General features: G+C 38.1%; 2 protein-coding genes across 5 annotated transcripts in view; one reads left to right on the top strand and one right to left on the bottom strand.

Moving 5' to 3' along the window:
* The window catches only part of NEK6 (NIMA related kinase 6), a 70764-nt gene extending 68488 nt beyond the window's left edge, over window positions 1-2276 (top strand). For all 4 annotated transcript variants that reach the window (XM_052815941.1, XM_052815942.1, XM_052815938.1 and 1 more), the window contains exon 10: window positions 94-2276. In XM_052815941.1, coding sequence (XP_052671901.1) covers window positions 94-204 — 111 coding nt within the window. In that variant the 3' untranslated portion in view covers window positions 205-2276. The remainder of the gene's footprint in view (window positions 1-93) is intronic.
* A 1015-nt stretch (window positions 2277-3291) lies between these two features.
* Window positions 3292-21387, bottom strand: part of PSMB7 (proteasome 20S subunit beta 7) — a 28553-nt gene continuing 10457 nt past the window's right edge. Inside the window, exons 6-8 of the mRNA XM_052815937.1 lie at window positions 21271-21329; window positions 6841-6992; window positions 3292-3525 (exon numbers count right to left, since the gene is read on the bottom strand). Coding sequence (XP_052671897.1) covers window positions 3414-3525; window positions 6841-6992; window positions 21271-21329 — 323 coding nt within the window. The 3' untranslated portion in view covers window positions 3292-3413. The remainder of the gene's footprint in view (window positions 3526-6840; window positions 6993-21270; window positions 21330-21387) is intronic.

Here is a 21387-nt window from a genome sequence, read left to right as displayed (position 1 = left end):
GCTCCAGTGGTTGGACAAACATTCCCGTAGCCTCTTCCAGTAAGAAATCAGCAGATTCATTCACATTTTTGTGCATGTTTTCCTGTCTTTCAGCTGCGGGAGCTGGTCAGCATGTGCATATACCCTGATCCAGATCAAAGACCTGACATTGGTTACGTGCACCAAATAGCAAAACAAATGCATGTTTGGACCTCCAGCACATGAACCATCTGCAAACACTCAAGAAGCCAGCACAGCTCAGTCTTACTTGAATTTTTTTTCTCAGATGAAACCGACTGGTGCCTAGTCACATAAGTGAGAGGGTTGAGCACTCATAGCAAGATGCTCCATTATTTCTGCAGGTTATTTGACAAGGACTCTTACACGGTGGTCATGCTTTAAAGTGAAGATTCTGTGAGGTATTGCAAGTGATTTTTTTTTTTTTTTAAGGCCAATAATGTTACAGATGTAGATCATTTAAGGGTCCTTTCTTAAAACTGTCGTGTGTAATCTAGGATAGATGATATTAACAAGGGTGTCAGAGCATTTGACACACCCCTTCTATCTTAACTGTAATGTGAAATATTGAAATAATTCCTTCAGTGAAATCACTTTATACTAATGTAAGAATTACAGTAGATTTTGTGTAATTTGTATAACTGCTACTTTGCCTCTTCTGCAAATGGTTAATAGCAAATTCAGTTTTTACTTCATATATTTTAAAGCAGCCATTTATGTGTTTTTATTAATTCCCTCCTCTTCAGACTTAGGAACTGGGAAGGGTTGGGGGGTGGGAAACACATTTGTTTCAAGATTTCTTTTTTTTAACTGAAAATTTAGAGTATTTTGCTGATGCATTTATCTGTTAAATTGGCTACAGCCAATGAGATGGGTTAAGCATGTACCTGGGGAAAAAACAAGAAAAACATGCCAAACAAACCCAAAACAAGCATTGCTTCTGCAAATAATTTCTTTTTAAACTTATTTTCCCATTTGGCATGGTTCTTTTTAGACTACAGGTTCTTGTTAAAAAACAGTGTTTACCTAAGCCAGCTAGATTTTGGTGAAGATAATTCCACAAGTTCAGTAGTACATTAGGTACCTTTGCTTAAGCAAAGCAGTGTTTTAAACACTTGGAAATTTTTAGAAAAAGAAATAAGTAAGTAAAGTAAAATGCTTTGTGTATCTAATTCTACATAAGGATCAGCCCCTGTCTATTTAACTGTGAAAGCTAATTTACAGAATGTGAATTTTTATAAAAATCTCAACCTGATTTGAAGGAGTCATCTTCTTGAACTACATGAAAATTTTCAACCAACTAAATTCCTTCATTGAATCAATGATTTGTTTCATTACTGTTGATGAAAAAATATTCACTGCTTTAGGAACAAACGTGGATTCACGTTCAAGTGTTTCCATTTCATTTGCCTGTTCAGAGGAACAGGGCTGCACTTAACGTTCTTGAAGACTACAGCGGGGGAAATAAATAAGCCTGTACTGTTGCAGCGCTGCTTCCATGTGTGACGGTGGCTAATGCCAAAAATGTAGATTTGTGTGTGACAGTTCTAATGCAGCCTGTGCCTGTTTTTTGTTTTTGTTTTTTCTTAAGAAAAGCATACAATCCTTAATTTTTTTTGGAAATAAGATTAGGGTTAGAGGGTTACATACATATATATGCTTTTAGTGGATTTTTTTAACCTAATTTGCTCTACTTAAAGGAAAACTGCAGTGCATCTTCAACTATGTCCCATTGAATTTTGAAATATTTATATAGGGTAGCAAAGAAAAGCTATTAATTGCTGTGAATAATGTTGGTATCATTAATGCAAGGTACCACTTTATTGAGTTTTCTCAGCAGAAAGTTGAGCCTGCTGCTCTCATGAGAGATTCAGGAAATTCAAATCAGCATGAGAATGCAGTGGAGGCACCAGATTGCTTCCAACATTCCCAGGCAAACTTGTTTAATTTATACCCAGCTTCTTTAGCAATTCTTAGATTTAAGACTGAAGACTGTCACTTTTACACTGCAGCTTTGCTTTAAGCCATGGTGGCAGCTACACATTCAGAGGGATGGTTGTGCTGTGCCTCTCTTGGTGTAACACAGAAAAGGATCTTTGGCTTCCAGGGAAGCTCAGCTTAAATTTGAGTATCTTGAGAAGTCTGGTCACTTTCTTGCTACATAAAATTTATTAGTGCTTATAAGTAAATGTATTTCAAAGGGTAATTTTTTGCAATTGTGCATTTTTAGATAAATAAAAAAAAGATTTACAAAATAAACAACTTTGTTTAAAAAAAAAAGTCCAGTATTAAGGAAAATATTTAACAAAACAAAACAAACCAACCACTGAAAACAGGCCTATGTGTGAAACTGTTCCTAACAGCCTATTATGTGTAGATACTTTTTGAGAAAAATGGGTGAATGGACTATATAAACTGTATCAGTTGTCCCTGTGGAAAGGTATATATGAGAGTCTTTACCCTCTAGAGCTGGTTTTCCTGGCTGTTTGTTGCAGGATGCTAGGAGTAGGGACTGGTACCAATTAACCTTTTGAAGCTGACTGTAGATGATATGCCTTCCCTTTTGGCTAAATGAGAAAATTTTGAAGGTGGATTTTCTGCTACTGTGTTTTTTCCCCCAGGATGATGTGGTGCTGTATGAAACAGTTTGAAATGAGTTTATCTCAAAGAGTACAGGCTCAGGATTTTAGGACAAAAAAGGTCCAAGTAGAGGCAAGTAACAAGACAATTAGACTGAATTTTGCTGTCTTCAGTCATATAATTTAGAAAGGAAAATGTGTGTACCAGTGTGGAGGGTGGACCTATGCCACATCCTGTCTCTATCCACAGAGAACAGTAAAGAATTAACTTAAACATCCCACAATAACCACTGTTACTTCCCTGCAGTAACATAGGTAGAAGCAGTCTGCTGTAGGTCAAGGTCAGCAGTTCAGAACCACCAGTGCTCACCCTTTTCCTACCATTTCCAAGAAAAGAACATTATGTTAAATTAAAACTCATCACATTATGTGCAAGCCCAGTAGTTTTACTCTTGGTATTTTGTTCCTGGAGTAAAACAACAACAGAGCTGCTGTGCTTAGTGCTTTTTCTGCCCCAATGACAGTACAATGCTTGGCATCTGCTCCAGGAGCCTGGCTGTCTTCCACATGTTAATACAGATCTTTTAGGGTAAAGCCCACAGCACTAAAACAAGTGGGGAAGAGGCTGCACTTCTGTTCTGTGTGAGCCTTACCTTTTCAACACTGTAAGAAGGGAAAAGCAGCAAAAGAAATGAGCACCATGTAAAAACACTAATTAGGAGAATGGTCAGAACCCTCTTTATTCTGTATAAGCTGCATGTTTCTCTTGATGCTGCAAGGCTTCTAAACATAACTAGTGCTGGGCTCCAGTGACACAGAAGGGCTGTGTATGATGGTTCAGGAAGTGTCCATGGTTTGTACAGTTTCATCCACCACCTCAATTTCCAGGAGTGCTACATTTTCTGTGAGAACAGCAGTAGTTCCTTTTTCACACTTGTATCTACCATACCTGTTAAAGAAATAGGTGAAAATTAAGCTGGAAGATGGTACTACATAGGCAAAGTCTCATGTATAATTTTAGAACTAATCAGTTTTCTCTAGAAGTTTCCTGTAAAAGTCCAAAGTAAAGGAACTGTGCTTACTGCAGAAATCTAAACTGATCGCAATAACTGGTAAGGTTTCAGATTTCCTAAAAATGCTAGTTTACATACTGACTTTAAAAAAAAAAAGTTACTTTATAAAAATAAGTGGGATCTTATAGCATAGGACATTCTTGCTGTGTACTGTCACTCAAAGAACAAGCAATTTATTTACTTTTTGCAACTCTAGAATAATTTCACCAATGTACTAGCTTTGGATTTCTGTGCTAAAATTAGCTAACATTTAACACAAAGACTGCCAGTAATCAAGCCATGTTTGTGAAATCTTAACTGCATCCAACTGAGTTGTAACCTTTTCACCCATTTACAGAGCAGAATCTAAAATCTCACTTAAAATGTGAAATAAAAACTCTCCTAGCTGACTACCAATAGACATTTTTGCTCAGAATGAAGTGTCATGCTTATGGAGTTGTACAGTAAGAAATCCAAAAGACCTTAACTAGAGCAGTGCAATTCTTTGTGGCTTTGGCCATAGTGTCTACCTTAAAAAGAAGGGACAAAGCAATTTCTTTAAATTCTACTATTTTGGCAGTGGATTGGAAAGTTGCACAACTCATTACACATAGCATAAAAGTACATACTGCAAAATCAATCCTTTAGCTGCCTTGAGGGCTGTGATTTCCCTGATGAGGCAATGTAATGTAGTTCACCAAGCAACATATCTGTGTGCAGAAGTAAAATTTGCCAGCTCCTCTAACACTCAAGTTTTGCTCACTTTAGAATTTCATCACCTCTCTATCCTGAACATGATCATAGAATCATTTTGGTTGGAAAAGACCTTCAAGATCAAGTCAACCATTAACCATGCCCCCTAAACCACGTCCTGGAGTACCCTGTCCGCTCACTTTTTGAATACCTCCAGGGATGGTGAATCAACCACTTTCCCTGGGCAGCCCATTCCAATGTTTGACAACCATCTCAGTAAAAAAATTTTTCCTAATATCTAACCTAAACCTCCCTTGCCTCAACTTGAGGCCATTTCCTCTTGTCCTATCTCCAGCCACCTGACAGAAGAGACCAACACCCACCTCACTACAACCTTTCAGGTAGTTGTAGAGAGCGATAAGGTCTCCCCTCAGCCTCCTCTTTTCTAGACTGAACAACCCCAGATCCCTCAGCCTCATAAGACTTGTGCTCCAGGCTCCTCACCAACTTGGTTGCTCTCCTCTGAACACGCTCCAGCAGCTCAATGTCTTTCCTGTAGTGAGGGGCCCAAAACTGAACACAGGACTCGAGGTGCAGCCTCACCAGTGCCGAGTACAGGGGAACAACCACCTCCCTGCTCCTGATACAGGCCAGGATGCCGTTGGCCTTCTTGGCCACCTGGGCACGCTGCTGGCTCATGTTCAGCCGGCTGTCAACCAGCACCCCCAGGTCTTTCCCTGCCGGGCAGCTTTCCAGCCACTCTTCCCCAAGCCTGTAGCGCTGCATGGGGTTGCTGTGACCCAAGTGCAGGACCCAGCACTTGGCCTTATTAAACTTCATACGATTGGCCTCAGCCCATCGATCCAGCCTGTCCAGATCTCTCTGTAGAGCCTCCCTACCCTCAAGCAGATCGACCCTGCCTCCCAACTTGGTGTTGTCTGCAAACTTGCTGAGAGTGCACTCAATCCCCTCATCCAAATCGTCAATAAAGATATTAAACAGAACAGGGCCCAACACTGAGCCCTGGGGAACACCACTTGTGACCCGCCGCCAACTGGATTTCACCCCATTCACCACAACCCTCTGGGCTCGGCCATCCAGCCAGTTTTTCACCCAGTGAATAGTGCACTTATCCAGGCCACGAGACGCCAGCTTCTCAAGGAGTATGCCATGAGAGACAGTGTCAAAGGCCTTGCTGAAGTCTAGGAAAATAACATCAACAGCCTTTCCCTCATCCACTAGGCGGGTCACCTGGTCATAGAAGGAGATCAGGTTGGTCAAGCAGGACCCACCTTTCATAAACCCGTGCTGACTGGGCCTGATCCCCCTCTTATCCTGGACTATGACATGATCAGGATGACAAGACCACATGATACATACTTAAATGTAACCTTGTTCCCAAAGAGTTCCACACTTGAATGTTTATGACAGAAAATTTAAGAGATTCAGAATTACTGTCTTAAGGAAACAAGCAACAACATCGCATCACCTTTGTGATCACCACTGTTTCACATGCTGTGCAACCCTTCCATGTGCTTTAAGGAAATGAACACTGACAACAGTAAAATGTTCAAACATTAAAACAGTAAAAAAATAAACAGTAAAAAAAAAATCTGCCTTTTTGATGTGGCTTGCCAAATGAAAGAGCTCAGGAAAAAAACACAAGTTTTTACATAGTGGAAATGGTTGAGATTATAACTGTTTGATTAGGAAAGCTTGAATGCTTACAAGCATGTTTTAGTTTGTTTATACATGAAATGGGAATCAAGTTTAGTCCCACTAAAAAAATCTTGTGACTGCTGTATTTGGCTATTTACTGTAAAATGTCCTTTCGCCACATCGCAATATATTTCTGGACAATTTTGAGGAAACTGTCATGATCAAAACAATATCTGTGTTATCTTAAAAATCCACCATAGGGCATGTTTTCCAGCCACTGGCTAGAGGGGTATAGAAATAGAATAAAACACAACCTGGTAGTCACAGGCTAGAGTTGTGGCGTTTTCTCTTGGTTTTTCATTTTGTCCTGCAGTGAGTTTGTATATAGTGGCTAACAACAGGCTGTGCTGCCCGTGACTGCTTTTTCAAATCCCCACACTAAGATTACGCAGAACTGCAGGGGGTACAGCAACGCCACTAGTCTTTCTGACACCACACAAATATCAGCAAGAACATGGCAGAACAAGACTATGTTGCTACCTGATAGCAAAAGAAAACTCAAGTTACCTGCTCAGTCACAAATGTGACACTTGATTCCTTTCTCAGACTGCCTGGAACTCAAGAGCAGCCTCTTGGCATGGTAAAGCTGTGGCAGGTAAGCAATTCATTTGTTTCCTTCACACATCTGTATGTGCCACTAGCAGCCTCTACTCAGCTGCAGGTACAGCCACTAATTTTGTTTTCTTGTTTAGTTGAAATTCATATAGAGATCTAGAGATTACTCTGACAAAATTCAGTATTATGGAAAATGGGAATTGCTGGGAAGAACATGGATAAAGCACAGTTTCAGTAATACTAACCTGTCCCCCTTTCTGTTGGACACATCATATGGACGGAGAAAATCCAACTTGTTCTTGCTTATTACACAGATATCTATGTTGCTGCCAGAGCCCAGATCATTGTATATGCCAGCTGCAATGGCATCTCTCACAAGCTGTTTGGCTTCCTCTTCCTGGAAAAGTTAAAAAAGCTGTCATTGCACAAGTGTTGGCATTTCACAGAAATGTTTGTCTGTGTGACAGTGGAAGCTGTGAGCTCTCAGAACAATAAATGAGATACCAGCACCTTTTTAATCAAAGTACTGCAGAGCATTAACACCAGCTCTGAGCAGTGGGACTATCTACAGGGACCACCTTTTATCCTGCTCATGATCCACCACCCCCCAGCACAGATCACGCTTAGTAAAGACAGTCAGGGAAGCAAAATTAAGACTTTTGTCTTAACAACTAGAGCAAATAAATTTTACAAATTTTTATCTTCCAGGCTTTTGCACATGGGTACAAGTTCCCTATGGTACCCTCTGTGTAACAGTTGCATACAAGTTAAAGATTCATACTAGTTTAGTTACATAGGGCCTATCCCTTCCCTACATAGGGACTATTTAATCACAGTCTGTAGTAGCAAAATTATTTCTATGATACTGTAACTTAGCTTGGTTTGCAAAATTTGTTCAGCTCATCTTAACAGTAACTGTGTTTCAAAGCAGCCTTGCTCTGTACTGAACTGTAGCTGGCTAATATTTTTACTTCCAGTCCTGAACACAAGTGCAGAGAATGTAAAGAAACCTGCTGAAAATACTGGTCAAACTAGGTACCTCTATCAAAATACTGCAATTTGTAGTTCAGTTCTTACCATTTAAGTGAAAAAATGGAAAATTTGCTAGTTTATTTTCTGCTGTACACTTCAGAAATTCCATAGGTAACTAAAGCAAAATAGATACTTAATATAGTTCATTTAATGCATACTGTATTTATGTATTTCAAAAGCATGTGTATTCCTGAATTTATACAACTAGTAGAATCGTATTTGCAACAAAACTAGAATAGAAAACTAGAACAGGAAATAAAGCTCCCTATTCTTACTGCTTTGAAACCATGCACTAAAATCCTGCAAAAGTTCTAATGTTTGCTTTCTTGCAGGTGTTGCATATCTACTTTCTTTTAAAAGGGCAAACATGCAGCTGCTGAAATACACATGCTGCACCTAGTTGTGAGAAATTTACTATTTGGAAGCTGTCTAAATAGCTTGAAACTAAGTGCAATAGCATCTATGTCACACAAACACAAGTAACATTCAGACGAGTGCCTTTTTCAAGAAAAAATTTCAAATTCATCAAACTCTCTATTAAAGTATTACAACAGATGTGTAATCATCTTCATTCCCCCCCAATAAAATGCATGAATGGTGTCGATGTGAAAGCATCAGAAATAGAAGTTTTGATACACCTGACAGCCTTTACTAGACAAGAAGAGGTTATTACAGCTGCACTGGCTCCCTCTACAGCTCCCAAGCAGGGCTTATTCTTATTTCAAAGGCAGCTTACTATCACAGACAAGATCCAGTGCTATTATCAATAATCTGACACAGCCAGTAAATCCTCAATTTTGCACTGCAACTGAAGATAGTGAGCATGAAGAAGTGTTGCAAAACAACTTTCTTGATGTACCATTTTAAATCTTGTAAAAACCAGCTACAGGGATCTGATCTCAGTACCTATACGTGCCAGTCCTTACGACAAGACACACTACAGCTTGACAAGGCCCCACAATTCAGCATGGGGGTAGAGTCCTCTGTCCTGCACCTCTTCCCATGGCACTGTATTACCCGCTAAGAGAGACAAAACCAACAAGGACATGTCCTGCACCCTCTGCTCCTCTGAAGCCTGTACAGAGGAAGTGCTAGTGCTGCAGTCACCTGGCGAAAGTGTCAGAATGCAAGGAAAACAGGTTGTGTGTGTCTGTCTCTCTCTACACACACAGACACTGTAATCTTTTCAGTAGCCTCCTGAGTACATACCAGAGCACATAAGACACCTTAATTTTTCTCAAAGGTATGAAAACTGTGAATAGAGCATGCCTGTTCCAGTGAAGAAAGACTCAAACACATCTACGAACACAAAAATTTGGACTCTGTTTTATCCTCAAGTCATTTATGGCAGTTGCTGCTCAGCTAGCCCAACACGATCATAACTGAATGCTCAGTTTACCCTCATCACTGCTTTACTGGTATTTCACACCTTTGAATAATCTTCTGCCACTAGACATCATGAACTGAAGAGCAAATGTTCAATGCCGATTTCAATAAATGCAGCTGTTTAAGATTTGCTTCATTTTAAAGGCCTCGGTGTCTCCACCGCTATCCTGCCACGTGAAAATAATGATGCTAAGATCCACAGCCCGCTCCTCGAACCCCTGATGCAGACAGCAGCTGCACAAGCCCCAGTGTACAAGTGCAGCTGAAGAGGAGCCCAAAATTAGCTCAGCTACAGTCACGTCTGCTCCCAGCGCATACTCTGCGTTCTCTGATGGCCCTCTGTAAAAGAGCTTGTTAATAACAGTATTCCTGTCCTAACAGCTTAATTAAGGTATTGACCAGGAGGGGGGCATTTTTTTCAGTAAACTATAGAAACAGCATAAATTCCTATTTCACTCCCAGTTTCATTAGTATACTCTTGAAAGAAAAAAATTGAATTACACTTTCTACCAAGCTGACTAGAACAATACAGCCATGCTGTAAAAATAATTCCTGTACATTTCTTCAGTGTTTTTGGTAATAAAACTCTGAAAAGCAAGTATTTCCTCATTCAACTGATAGAAGACTACTTTCTCTGATTTGTTGCATGCTAAGGGTATTTTAGTACTATAGTGGAAGTAAATATACTAAAATAAACAAGAATGTATAGGTATGTTTTAAAAATTAAGCAGTAACAAAGCCAGAATAATTTTAAGCTATTATGCAAGTGTTAGTATAAGAAAAGCACTGCAGCTTAGGAAAACTAAAGCAGCTTAGTGGATGTTTGTTCCCCTCTCCCTTCTAATTTTATCTTTTTTAGACAACAATGTATATCTTGCAGAGTCTTCTCACTAATTTAAATTTTATTTCCTTTTTAAAATGTACTCTATCAACCCACTGTTATCAAAATAGGTCTAAAAATATCCAGTACAGCCAGTAGAGCTCAGTTGTAACTGCACGAAGGCATCCACTACACTGAGAAAGTCTAAAATGTAATCTCGTCTCTTTCATGCAGTGCAGCCTAGTTCATGAACCTGGAATAGTTTTAATTTTAGAAAACCCTGCTTCAGTGCTGTTTACTCCTCCTCCTCTTTTCATTATTTAGAAAGATGACCAGAATAGCCACAACGCCCCCCCCCCCAACATTCCTTGATAGAGCTCCTGCACACGCAGTTCTAGCAAGGACTGCTATTTTACAATCAGAAAATAGGGGGTTAGCATGAAAAGTGCTGACATGGTCTTAAGTACAGGGGCATGAATGAGTCACTGTAATAATTAATCTTAAAAAAACCCTAAAAGTTCAGAGTATATAAAAGGAGCACTTCCTGCTTTACGGTTGCAAAGACCAAGCTAACTGGGAATATCATTCTCTCGGGTCCATGCTGCTTCTTAAATGAGATTACAGCAAGAGTGATGCACTGTAATACAAGTCAGTTGTGACAAGCAGCACTTTATAGAGCTATCTGTTTGTCTCCATCACCACATCACACAATGTGTCCCAGGACTCCAATGTGCAACTCCATTTACCACTACATGACAAATGGGCAGCACTTGTAAAAGGCGCAAAGAGGTCCAGATCAGCCATGTAATGGTCACCACAGATGTACTGTAGTGCTTGAGGGGGGAAAACCAGACCCCCAAGTTCATTAAAGTGACCAGTAATGGATCTTTCAAAATGTGTCTTAGGAATAGTACAGTAAAGGCTAAAATAAATAACTCAGCATGGAAGGCTAATCTGAAATGGTGTTTGATAAATTATTTATAACACAGACAATTGTCTGCATTTAATATTGGTGCTACTGGTAGCATCTTTAAAAGATGATTTATGTGTTGTAATGCCATTAAGCTTTATATGGGCCCACTGCTAGCTATAAAGTCTGCTGAGATTTAGAGAATGAGTTTTAAACTGTCACTGCAACATCATAGTAGATAGAGCCTGTATTAAATCTTTACTTTAAACCTGTTATCTAGAGAGTTGCATTTTGTAGACACTCAAGAACTGATAGATTACCTCTCTACAGCTGCTATGCTGCAAGTCCCAAACAGCACCAATAAGGAACTTTTTACACATTACTCTTGTATATGACTTGAATCAAGTTTCTCTTCTCACTTAACCAATTTCTAGATTTCAAATGCTACTTAAGGAAAAAAGGAGAGCGCCTTTCCTACAGAAGATGTGGATATTTCTGCATCATATGAATGCTGTCTTTACTAATAGCTTTTAAACAAGTTTATCATTATGCCTCCAGCAGTAAAGGGAGCAGCTGGAACAGCTTTGTGAATATTATTTCCTCAACATTTTGTAACTTTGCAAGCAAGTTAAACAGGAGATGCCTTTTTCAGATTTAAAAACTGTAGAAAGGATTTTTTTTTTTTAAATCCTTACCAAAGTGAAATGAATACCTTCTGCAGGTCACCAGTATGCTGTTAGATAGGCGATACATAATGCAGTTCTCCAATAGTAAGTATTAGCAAAAATTTGAAATATAGTGCACAATGAATATTAGTATAGAATGAATATGATAGTAACAGTTTTTGTAAAAATAAAAAATTCAAATACTTATAACTGTATTTTACAACAGAATAAAATTTATATAATATATATAACAGAATTCCAATTATATAATGTCAAAAGTTGATCCTACTTTGAGAATCCACAAGACTCATGTGGGAAGAGAAGGGGAAAGAAAAAAATCAGAAGCTTCAGGAAGGACAATGATACTAAAAAAAATAAATCTATAAAGGAGTGTTGGGAATTTGGGGCTAGGAAAGTGATACCTCCTGAAGGACATAAGCACCTACAGAAGCATAATTAGACTTTGGAAGAGTAATCAGACTACAACATGTGAGAGGATGTGTAAGTCTGCCTGTTGGGAGAAGTTGTGGTAGAGATCAATATGTAACTGGAAGCAATGCTAAAATATGCTGGCTAAGTCCAAAGAGATAACAAAACAGAAGCAAAGTACTTTGTGTATTTTTCTTGTCAGGGGAGGGTTGAAAGACTCCATTAGTGAGAATGAATTTGTTTTGGCTACTTTTTGAAGGTGGAAAGGAGCTGGCACATGTAATTTAAACCACTTGGGTTTAACAAGTCTTCACCAAAAAAAAAAAAGAGAGTATGCATTTCAAATAGTACCTCATAAGCAGATGAATGACATACCTTGTTTCATAATTTATTTTTTTTTAAATAGACCTATGCTACAATCAAAATAGTTTGCTCTTCTCTCATCTTTGAGCCAGTGAATGGAACTTAAAAGTAGGCAGTCTTTCTAGCTCTCCCCCTCACCCTTCTTTCTCCATCATCTTTTGTTTGTACTCTACAAAGTCATAAAAGAAGTTAGAGGCAGAGTGCTGAGATTTAGCAGTCCAAACAATGCAAAACAGGCTATTAAAATAGAGATATGTGATGAATATGTAGAATCAGGATTCCAAATCACAGAAAACAGGATTAAACTGACATGCCAAATGACCACAGCACAAAGAAACATTTACGAGATAGAAGTTGCAAGTAGAAAGAATTAAAGGAACAAGCACACCAAAGGCAAAGGAGTTATGAAAGTCACAATCTGTAAGATTAGCAGCATCTGGGAGACATGGAGCAGTAAAACAGAAAGATGGGTCCTGAGAACAATCACCAGTGTGCATGAAGAAGAATGGGCAGAAATTATCTGAATATTCCCAGTACATGATGGAAAAATTAAGATATCAAAGATACCTAGGACTAAAACTGTACCCTGTATGGGTATAAAGACAGCATCGCCTCCATTCTGCTGAATTTCAACCATACGCTATTTCAGAATCACGTATGCTCTAAAGAAAAAACTTAAATCTAGAGAAGAATATGCCTTCCAATATTATACACAAGTTTATTTAGTTTTACTGAACAGCTCTTAAAGACTAAGATAAACAGAAATTTAGTAGTTTCTAAAGCAAAAGGGCAGGTGGGGTTTGTGAAATAACAACTCTATTACTTTGCGTGTTAAACAGCTAAGTTATTTTAAATCAAGGTAACATGTATCATGTTATTTTCCAGTTCTGTTTCCACAGCCTTATTTAACAAGAAACTGAAATGCTCCAAATTCTGAAACATTACTTTCATTCACTCACAGGAAGGCAAGTGAATGACTCAGTATTTGCACAACAGTGTCAAGGACTCAAAGAATATTAAGTACGATTAGAATTTTCTCTCCAGAATACATCCTGTTCAAATGCTGTGGAACATGCCTTGTTTGGAATGGTGACTTCAAATACATTTGTCTAAATTCTAACTTCTCTGCAAGCTTTCAAAGCTAGACTTCTATTTAAAAAGAGAGGAAAAAAGCACACAGGCCAGTTTGTTACATACATTCCTGTGTTTCCTTGCACCACTGTACTACTACTTAGTTCATCACTGGGCACTTTCTCAAATGCAAAGTCTACGAAGCCTGTCTCTGCTGCCACCACCAATACAGTACATTAAAAGACAAAACCCCAACTGGCTTAAATCCCTGGATTATGAACACATCAGTGTTAATGTGCTGCCTAGTTCACACAAAAAATACAGAAAAATTAGCTTTGTTAGGAAGTAGCAATCTTCAGCACAAATACGGCAGGGGCAGGAAATTATGCAAAGAGAAATCAGAGCATAGCACTGACCTAGCAGTCTTGTTAAAACTCAGCAATTTGAGTTTTTACACAAATGTACCTACATTCATTCATTAATAGATCACAGAATCATAGATCAGGTAATTCTTTACTGCATTTGATGTCAGTTTTGTTGTGAATAATATGTTAGTAAATGTTTATTTTTCTAACTGTTTTCTACCAAGAACTTCTCAAATAAAATACACCTTAGTCCCTTATTATTATTCTCAGTGATTACAGTTTTTCATGTTCTGATGGTAGATGCCTGCAAGCCCAGACTCATCACCACCTCCCCCTTTCTGATATTGTACACCACACAAGTATAATAAACCATGTTAATATTTCATACCAGTGTGAAATATGCTGGAGTATCAATTCAACATCTGCTGTCTTTAGGGTACTGGCGTCCCGCAGAGACACTTTCAATTTGTAATTGAGTTCTATACTGAATTAATCAGCAGTTTATCTTTTTTAGTAAAATAATATCTTCCCCACTAACCTGGATTTACATTAACAATTTATGCCAAATTACCTGCCAAGGCAAGAAACTTATATGATTCGGAACTACTATTCAGTAACATTAGTTCTTATATGTCATTCCTTTCATGAAGATTAGTACAATACATATTTCCAATGGTACAGAATTAAATTACAAGCTCCTCTCACAGCTATGGGATTTCTTTTAATACTCTTCCCATACTCCAAACTAAGAATGAATATGAAAATTCATTTAATCCATCACTTCTTATATCTGGGTGAAGTTCATATTTTTTTAGGGAACCAATTCTCAAAAAGAACTTGCACAACAGTAACAGAGCTGTAAATTCTGCCAGGCTGCGAGTTCTACTCTGACAGTGCAATATCCTCAATTTTCTGTACAGCTACATTACTGTACAGTAACATACGGAACCTTAACTACCAGGAAGTAGCCAGATATGTAAACCATGCAAAAGATGACAATTAAAGTTACTATATATTATTACTCATATCAGAAAATGAGTATCCAGCAATAACATGTCTGGCTTCGAATAAAGCAAATCTCTGTTCATATGACTATTACTTTACCTCTGCAAAAAGGATGGAAGGAAACAAAGGTCAACATTTTATTTGGAAAAAAGAAGTCTTGGGTCCTCTGGTAATATTTCCTTCCTAATACACCAAAATGCTCCATGAAGCTTATTGGCTGGGAGGGAACCTCCCCAGACAGCCCAGGCTGACTCCCACCCTCCACCTCATTCCCATTCACTCTTCCCTACTCAGACAGAAATTGCACTCTGCCTCCACAGCCCTCGCCACAGGAGCGGCACTCGGGCTTCATGCCATGTGAAATATTTTCCAGTATGTTTTGCCTGTGTTCTGCAGTTATGGGAGATATACAAACTGAAACAATTTAAACTGGAACACCTGCTCCTGAGAAATGCATCAAAAATAATTACCTGTCCTACATCTACCCTGTGCAGTGAAATGATCTCTTAACATGGAGCCCTGCTTCTGACTAGCTTGTCTACATTATTACATAAAAAGTTTAAATGTTACTTTCATAAAGGTGAAGAAATTGTTGCTCTTTGTCATGCAGCAAGGCCCAATTTAAACTAAAGTAAAATTTATCTCCCTCAATATAGTCTGTAAACAGAAAACTAGAAGGTGGTGCTACCAGGTGTCACTGGTTAACTCAGACTGATATTGTTGGCAGTTTCCCACCTGATTTCTGCACAGAAATTGTGCTTTGATATATTCAGAAAGCACACCTCAAAACACTTCTCCAGTAATCCTAGCCATTCCAGAGCACATCTAGCTAGCACATTTTAAATCAGCCTCATATTTCCTGTTTAACATTGGTTCTGCAAAGGACATCAATCCAAGGCACAATTCTGTGAAAGAAGATGAGAACAGTACTAACTGTCCAATGTGTCAAGCAGAAACCAGGTTACCATAGAATAATTTTAATCTAATCTAAAAATAAGAAACAGCATGATAAGCCTTTATTTTCTGGATGACTGTATGCACTAACACCTGCTATTTACCCATAGAAATTCATGTCTCTGAAGGAGACAATAATACAGGCATGTAAGGAAAGCAGAAAATCTGTATCGCCACAAGCTCTGTCAGAAAAGGCAGCAAAGATATGCCACTAACAGTCTCATTGTCACTGGGTAATGAAATAAACAGATACACAGAGCACATAAATACTAAGTACTTATTTTTGTTTGCAGAGTCAGATTTTTTTCTTTCCCCCCCATTTACTTAATCTCTGTGTTTGACACCAACAGGGGTTCAAGTATCTCAGGCACGCTCTCCAGCTTAACTCTGATAGTCTGGCTTGATCTCTATTGTCTGCTGTCGGAGTTCAGCCGACAAACCTCCCAGCAAGTGGTCACCTTCCTATGGAGTCATTAAACCTCCGAATGTCAGCTGGTGGGATTAGCCTGCAGACTTCCACACCTGAGCCCTATGGCCAGGACACAGGCATTTTGATCACCATCACTAATGAATACAGAATTCGTATGCAACTTGTCATTGCTCTTGAGCCTTGAATCACACAGATGCAGGCTAAATAAGACTGATGAGACAACTATTGTTGAAGATTAGAGAGTTTTGACAGTTTCCAAAAATAGATCAGTATTATTGTCAGTAGTTAATAAACACAAATACCACCACCATATTGAGGGACAGTAGGAAATATGAGCACAGAAACATTTGAATGATCTGTATGCCAGCTGTTTAAAAATGGAAGAAAGTGACATGTTTTCATAATATTTTGTACTGTGCCTGATGTATTTTTTACTGAAATAAGAGGTACACAGTGAAAGTTACATTTAGACTACTTTTTACTTTGATACAGCAAAGACACACATCAAGCATCCGGAGGAAAGCATTATGACTCAGCTGCTTCACTCTAGGGATATGGGGCAGCTCAAAAGTACCTCAAAAATCAGTAGCAAAGCCAGAAACAAAACTGTGGACCAGAAGAGCCCGAGTCTACACATTTTGCAATTTCCAGTCCTCTGCCTTCCTAGAATTTCTTTGTGAACACACCTACTCTGGCAGCTGCAACTATTAACTGAAAAAGGTTACTCCCTCTAACTCCTGTCTGCTCATCATTTCTTCTTTTACAGAGGATTACCCAAATCTGCCAGCTGAATTGCTCATAAGATTGCTCCCTAACCCATATTTGTCAAAACCAAACAAGTTAGCAAAAGTAATCACTGCAGAATGATCACAAAAGCAAACCTGGCCAACAGGTGAAGGAATGCAAATCTCTAGTAGGAGAGCAAAATGCAGTTTTTTGGACAGCACAGCTGCTGCAGGAGGGTAAAGTACCAACATTCCAAGTGGAATATGATCAGAACAGCCCCCTCTTATTTCTAATCTGTTCTTACCCCTCGAGAGCATTTTTATTTTCATTCAGTACCACTTGATTTCCTGCCAGACTTAAAAAATGGTATAAGTGACTGTAAATATAATCTCACATTTTTGGGGTGATCTATTTTAGAAATAATTATTAAATATCTGCCAGACTACCTCCTTCCATTTTTTTCCCATCTATTCTGTGCCCCTGAACTCATTACACAAAGATTTCCTTCCCTTTCCCTGCAATAGTTGGGCTTTCTGTGGCTTCTACCAATTCTCGTCCTTTTGGATCCTCTTTTTATTAAACCTGACTGTTTTGATGAAATACAGAAAAGAAATGAAGTTACAAGCAGCCTGTTTCCTTGCTTAAACATGAAGCTCTTGTCAGAAGACTACAACATAGCCTCACTGTACATCAAGCAATTCTTCTACAGACAAAAAGCTTCTACTTTTCAAACAACAGAAGTCAAATACCAGAATAAAATATAATACCCCCCTGCAATCTCCCTAGGAATTCAACAACTACAGTATAAACCCAGAATTCCAGCATTTAATACTGTAGACATTTTGTCCCCAGATCTTGGTTTCCATATCCACTGACTCAGAGTATGTCTCTACTATTGTTTAACACCAGAAGGCATGAATGCATTTGCAAAATCTGACTGTAAGGTTTAAAAACTATGCGGCTACTCTACTGAAACTCTATTGAAAGAAAAATTGGCTGCAATGAAAGATCTAAGCTCAAAACACTATTAGGTGTGCTGTTCTTCCACTTATGTTTTTTAAAGTAGATCTATAGCTGCCCACATGACAGATTAATATTGTTCCACAGCAGTTAGATGCTTGGCATTACATTTTTGAAGCATCTACAGGCCTTCAGGGCTGAAAGTGTTCACATCTTCAGCAATCTATAATGGTTCCTCTAGAGGCCAGCACTTGCTTCATAATGAAACATGCCTCCATAAATCAGACTGCAGAAGTGGCACTTGTGTACGTCACCATCTATCTTAGCAGTTTCTCTGAAGGATGTTGGGTAAAGATCATCTCCCAGCATTGCAACCAGGGAAAGGACCATCACAGTTGGCATTGATAAAGCATGTGCTACTTAAATCTGAAGACACACTAAGTCTATGGAAAAAAACACATCCTGCTGGTGTTAGCATGCCTCAGGCAGTGGTAGAAGCTTCAGCAACTCATCTTCAAAAGGCAGAGAGCCAGGGCTCTAGAAACCTGCAAAAATTGGCTAAGCCTGCAGTCTTTTTTTTTTTTTTTTTTTTTTTAAGTTGAGCATCTTCAAAGTCTACAATTCTAACTGTAGGGCACAGCAGCTGCCACTGCAGATTTGATCCTCTCAGCTTTTGGCAGCTCTCAACTTGAAATTCTAGCAAAAGAATTTTTCAAGTTGCTATTATTGCCTGTCATGGATTTATAAATATTGTGCACTATCTGCTGTGGCATGGCTCTCATGGGACACCAGTGCATGCCAAAAGCATAACAGAATGAAAAACAGTTCCTATTCTTCAAATAAATGCTAATTTTTTTTAACTGTGCTCACACGATGCGTTTGGTGATCAGCTTCAATAGTACAGAATATATATCAGAGGCAAAAAAGCTGATTGTCTTTTCCAGTAGTATTCAGCTGCTACTTTCATTAAGCTTGTTTAATTACATTCCAGATGCTAATTTGCAAGTCGATACCAGAGGGTGCAGGACAGTTTGCCTTTGAATCATTTTTCTGTGATGTGATGGTCTTGAAGCACACCACTACCCTCCAGTAGCCCTAGCAAGATATTCTGACAATTAGTGCAAAAGAAAGCAGTATTGATCTTGACAGAAAAATATTAATCCTCTACCCATTTTATTAAATTAATCTTCAGGAATTTTAAGTTTATCATTGCCATTTCATAGCAGATTTTATGTTATATATATATATATAGTGTACTTCAGATGGAATGTTTTAATTTCAACAGAAATATCATTTGTTATTTCGTTACTTTACTGGAAAAAACCCACATCTGACTTAGAAGGTAGGTATTTTAAGCTGGCAGCCATAACAGAACACGACATGTTTAAGAGTACAGTTGAGCTTTATCACCTGAAACTTTGCTGGTTTAGTTCATACAATGACTAAATTGTTATTAGGTAACAGAATATCTAGTAAAAACAAAGGAAGGGTTAAGGTGCATGCAAGTCTCAAAGATCCAAGTATCTATTTCAACAAATTGGTAGGCTGCATTTCTACATACTTGTTATAACAGTGAATATCTGCTGCCATTTATGGTTGCGTATGAAGACAATTTAATTAGGATGACCTTTCCAAATAGGAAAGGTTGGAGATTTACCAATTTTTGGTGCCTTTTTTGGTTGCTCTTACACAAAGAATGACTTAAAATACAAGCTTGAAAACTAGCTGAGAATAAGATGAAATTTTTAGTTTCATAGCACAGCTCTTTGACATTTGTATCTTTGAAAGCGGACTATTATACTGTAGCTGTTGATTCCAAGGATTTGTAGTCCATGTTTTCAGTATGAATAGCACACATGCCAAGTGCACAGTCACACAAGAGGCTAGAAAAAGAGACTCTCTCATTCTTGCAGCAGCATGAGGGGAGAGAAAAGAAAAAGTAGAGTCTACCTCTATGTAGTGGTTCTTTCCATCAGTCATCTAGTGTAATGCTATTTACAGAAGAAACTTGAGTGTCTATTAAAATATTCCAATATTTCTGATAGCATTTATAAATACACTGAAGGCCAGAAGCCCAGTGTCTTCAGATATTGCCCAAAACATTGCAGCAACATAGGAATCCTGATCTTGCTGCATTTTCATAATTTTGCACACCTACAACTATTTCATATATACTGACAGAAAAGGAGCCAGTTCCAGGAATAATTGGAAAATTGCTTATTACTAACTCTTTAGCAGTTTAGCTACTGGAAAACTTCTCAAAACAAGTTGTTTTGTTTGTTTTTAAATTGACTAGTATTACACATCACATTTCTTCAGGAGATGTAACAGGGTATGACACATCACTAAGTTTTAAATTTAATTAATTGATTTTAGAGAGGAACTCAGTTGACTCATGGGATCATCACCTGAAAATATACTGCAGTCACGGCAACATTTGAAGGGGAGGAAATGACCCACAGCAGTTACAGTACAAAGATGAGGAACATCTGAAGACCTTTTCTGAAGTAAATCAACTTTTTTCTTTTCCACATTATTCAATGATAGTAAATAGCCGTAAGATTTGTTGTATCTGCATTTTAGGCTGAAATGATTGCAACTGTTGGTGTTACAAGTAATTTCTAATGGGTTCAATTTTCAATTTTGTGTTCAATTCTCAGTTTATTCTTTACTGTGAAATTATTAATCAATTGGAATGAGAAGGAGCATTCACAGAAAGTCTGAAGAGATTAGTGTGGGTTAAAAGAGGGCTTGACATTACTGAGGCATTTTACAAAATATGGTCACAGAAAGCCCTTTAATTGCTTTGGTTTTCTTTTCATCAATAGTCTGTAGATAACTGGATTTTTCACTGTTTAGTTTAGCAGGCACTAAATGTGGTGTAGTTAAGTGTAAGGAAATACTATAGATAATAAAAATACAGTCATAAAAAATAACTTCATAACTTATTCTGATCTTAATCATGACACTCCAGCTTTTAGCTCTCCTGAATGATTCTCTATAATGAACAACCAAACATTTTTCAATTTTTATCAAGATGATCGGCAAAACAAACAACCCACAACCTTATAAATCTTCTGATAACTAGCTTAAGTAGATATTAAAAGTGCAGTTACTAGTTCTGAACATACCCAACCAACTGGAAATCTAATTGGTTTCACACACTAGAACTTTTTTTGTTGCTTTTACAATCATGCATTCTCTTTTCAAGATCGAGAGAGAGAAGACTGACTATTGAGGGAAAACCTGCAATATTGACTACACAAGGGCTGCTGAATTCCTGAAGTCAACTATAATTAGCAAGTCGTATGTTTTTAAAGCTTTCACTTACATTCAAATCACAGAAGTTTTTCCATAAATTTGCAAGAAGCTGTATTTCTTCAAATTTATTGTACCCATCAGCTCTTATAGCTCTGCAGTACGCTGACATTAGTACATTTTTAAGTGCAGGGAAACTAGAACAGATTTAATTTTTTTAAAGCTTCAAACCTCTTAAATTCTTACAATCACAAGAATTATTGAGGAAAGAAACACTGAGCTTTAGAACAAAATTTCTTACCTCCATGTCCGGTTTGTATTTATCTTCAAATACTGCCATAGCTGCTAATGATCCAGAACCTATGGTAACAAAATTAGGACACTTATTTAGCCGGTATTTTTAGATACAGTATTTCTT

The sequence above is a fragment of the Harpia harpyja genome, chromosome 19 (assembly GCF_026419915.1).
Source record: "Harpia harpyja isolate bHarHar1 chromosome 19, bHarHar1 primary haplotype, whole genome shotgun sequence".
In the NCBI taxonomy this organism is placed as follows: domain Eukaryota; kingdom Metazoa; phylum Chordata; class Aves; order Accipitriformes; family Accipitridae; genus Harpia; species Harpia harpyja.
The sequence above is the reverse complement of the archived record's forward strand: the minus strand, read 5'-3'. Positions and strand labels throughout refer to the sequence as shown.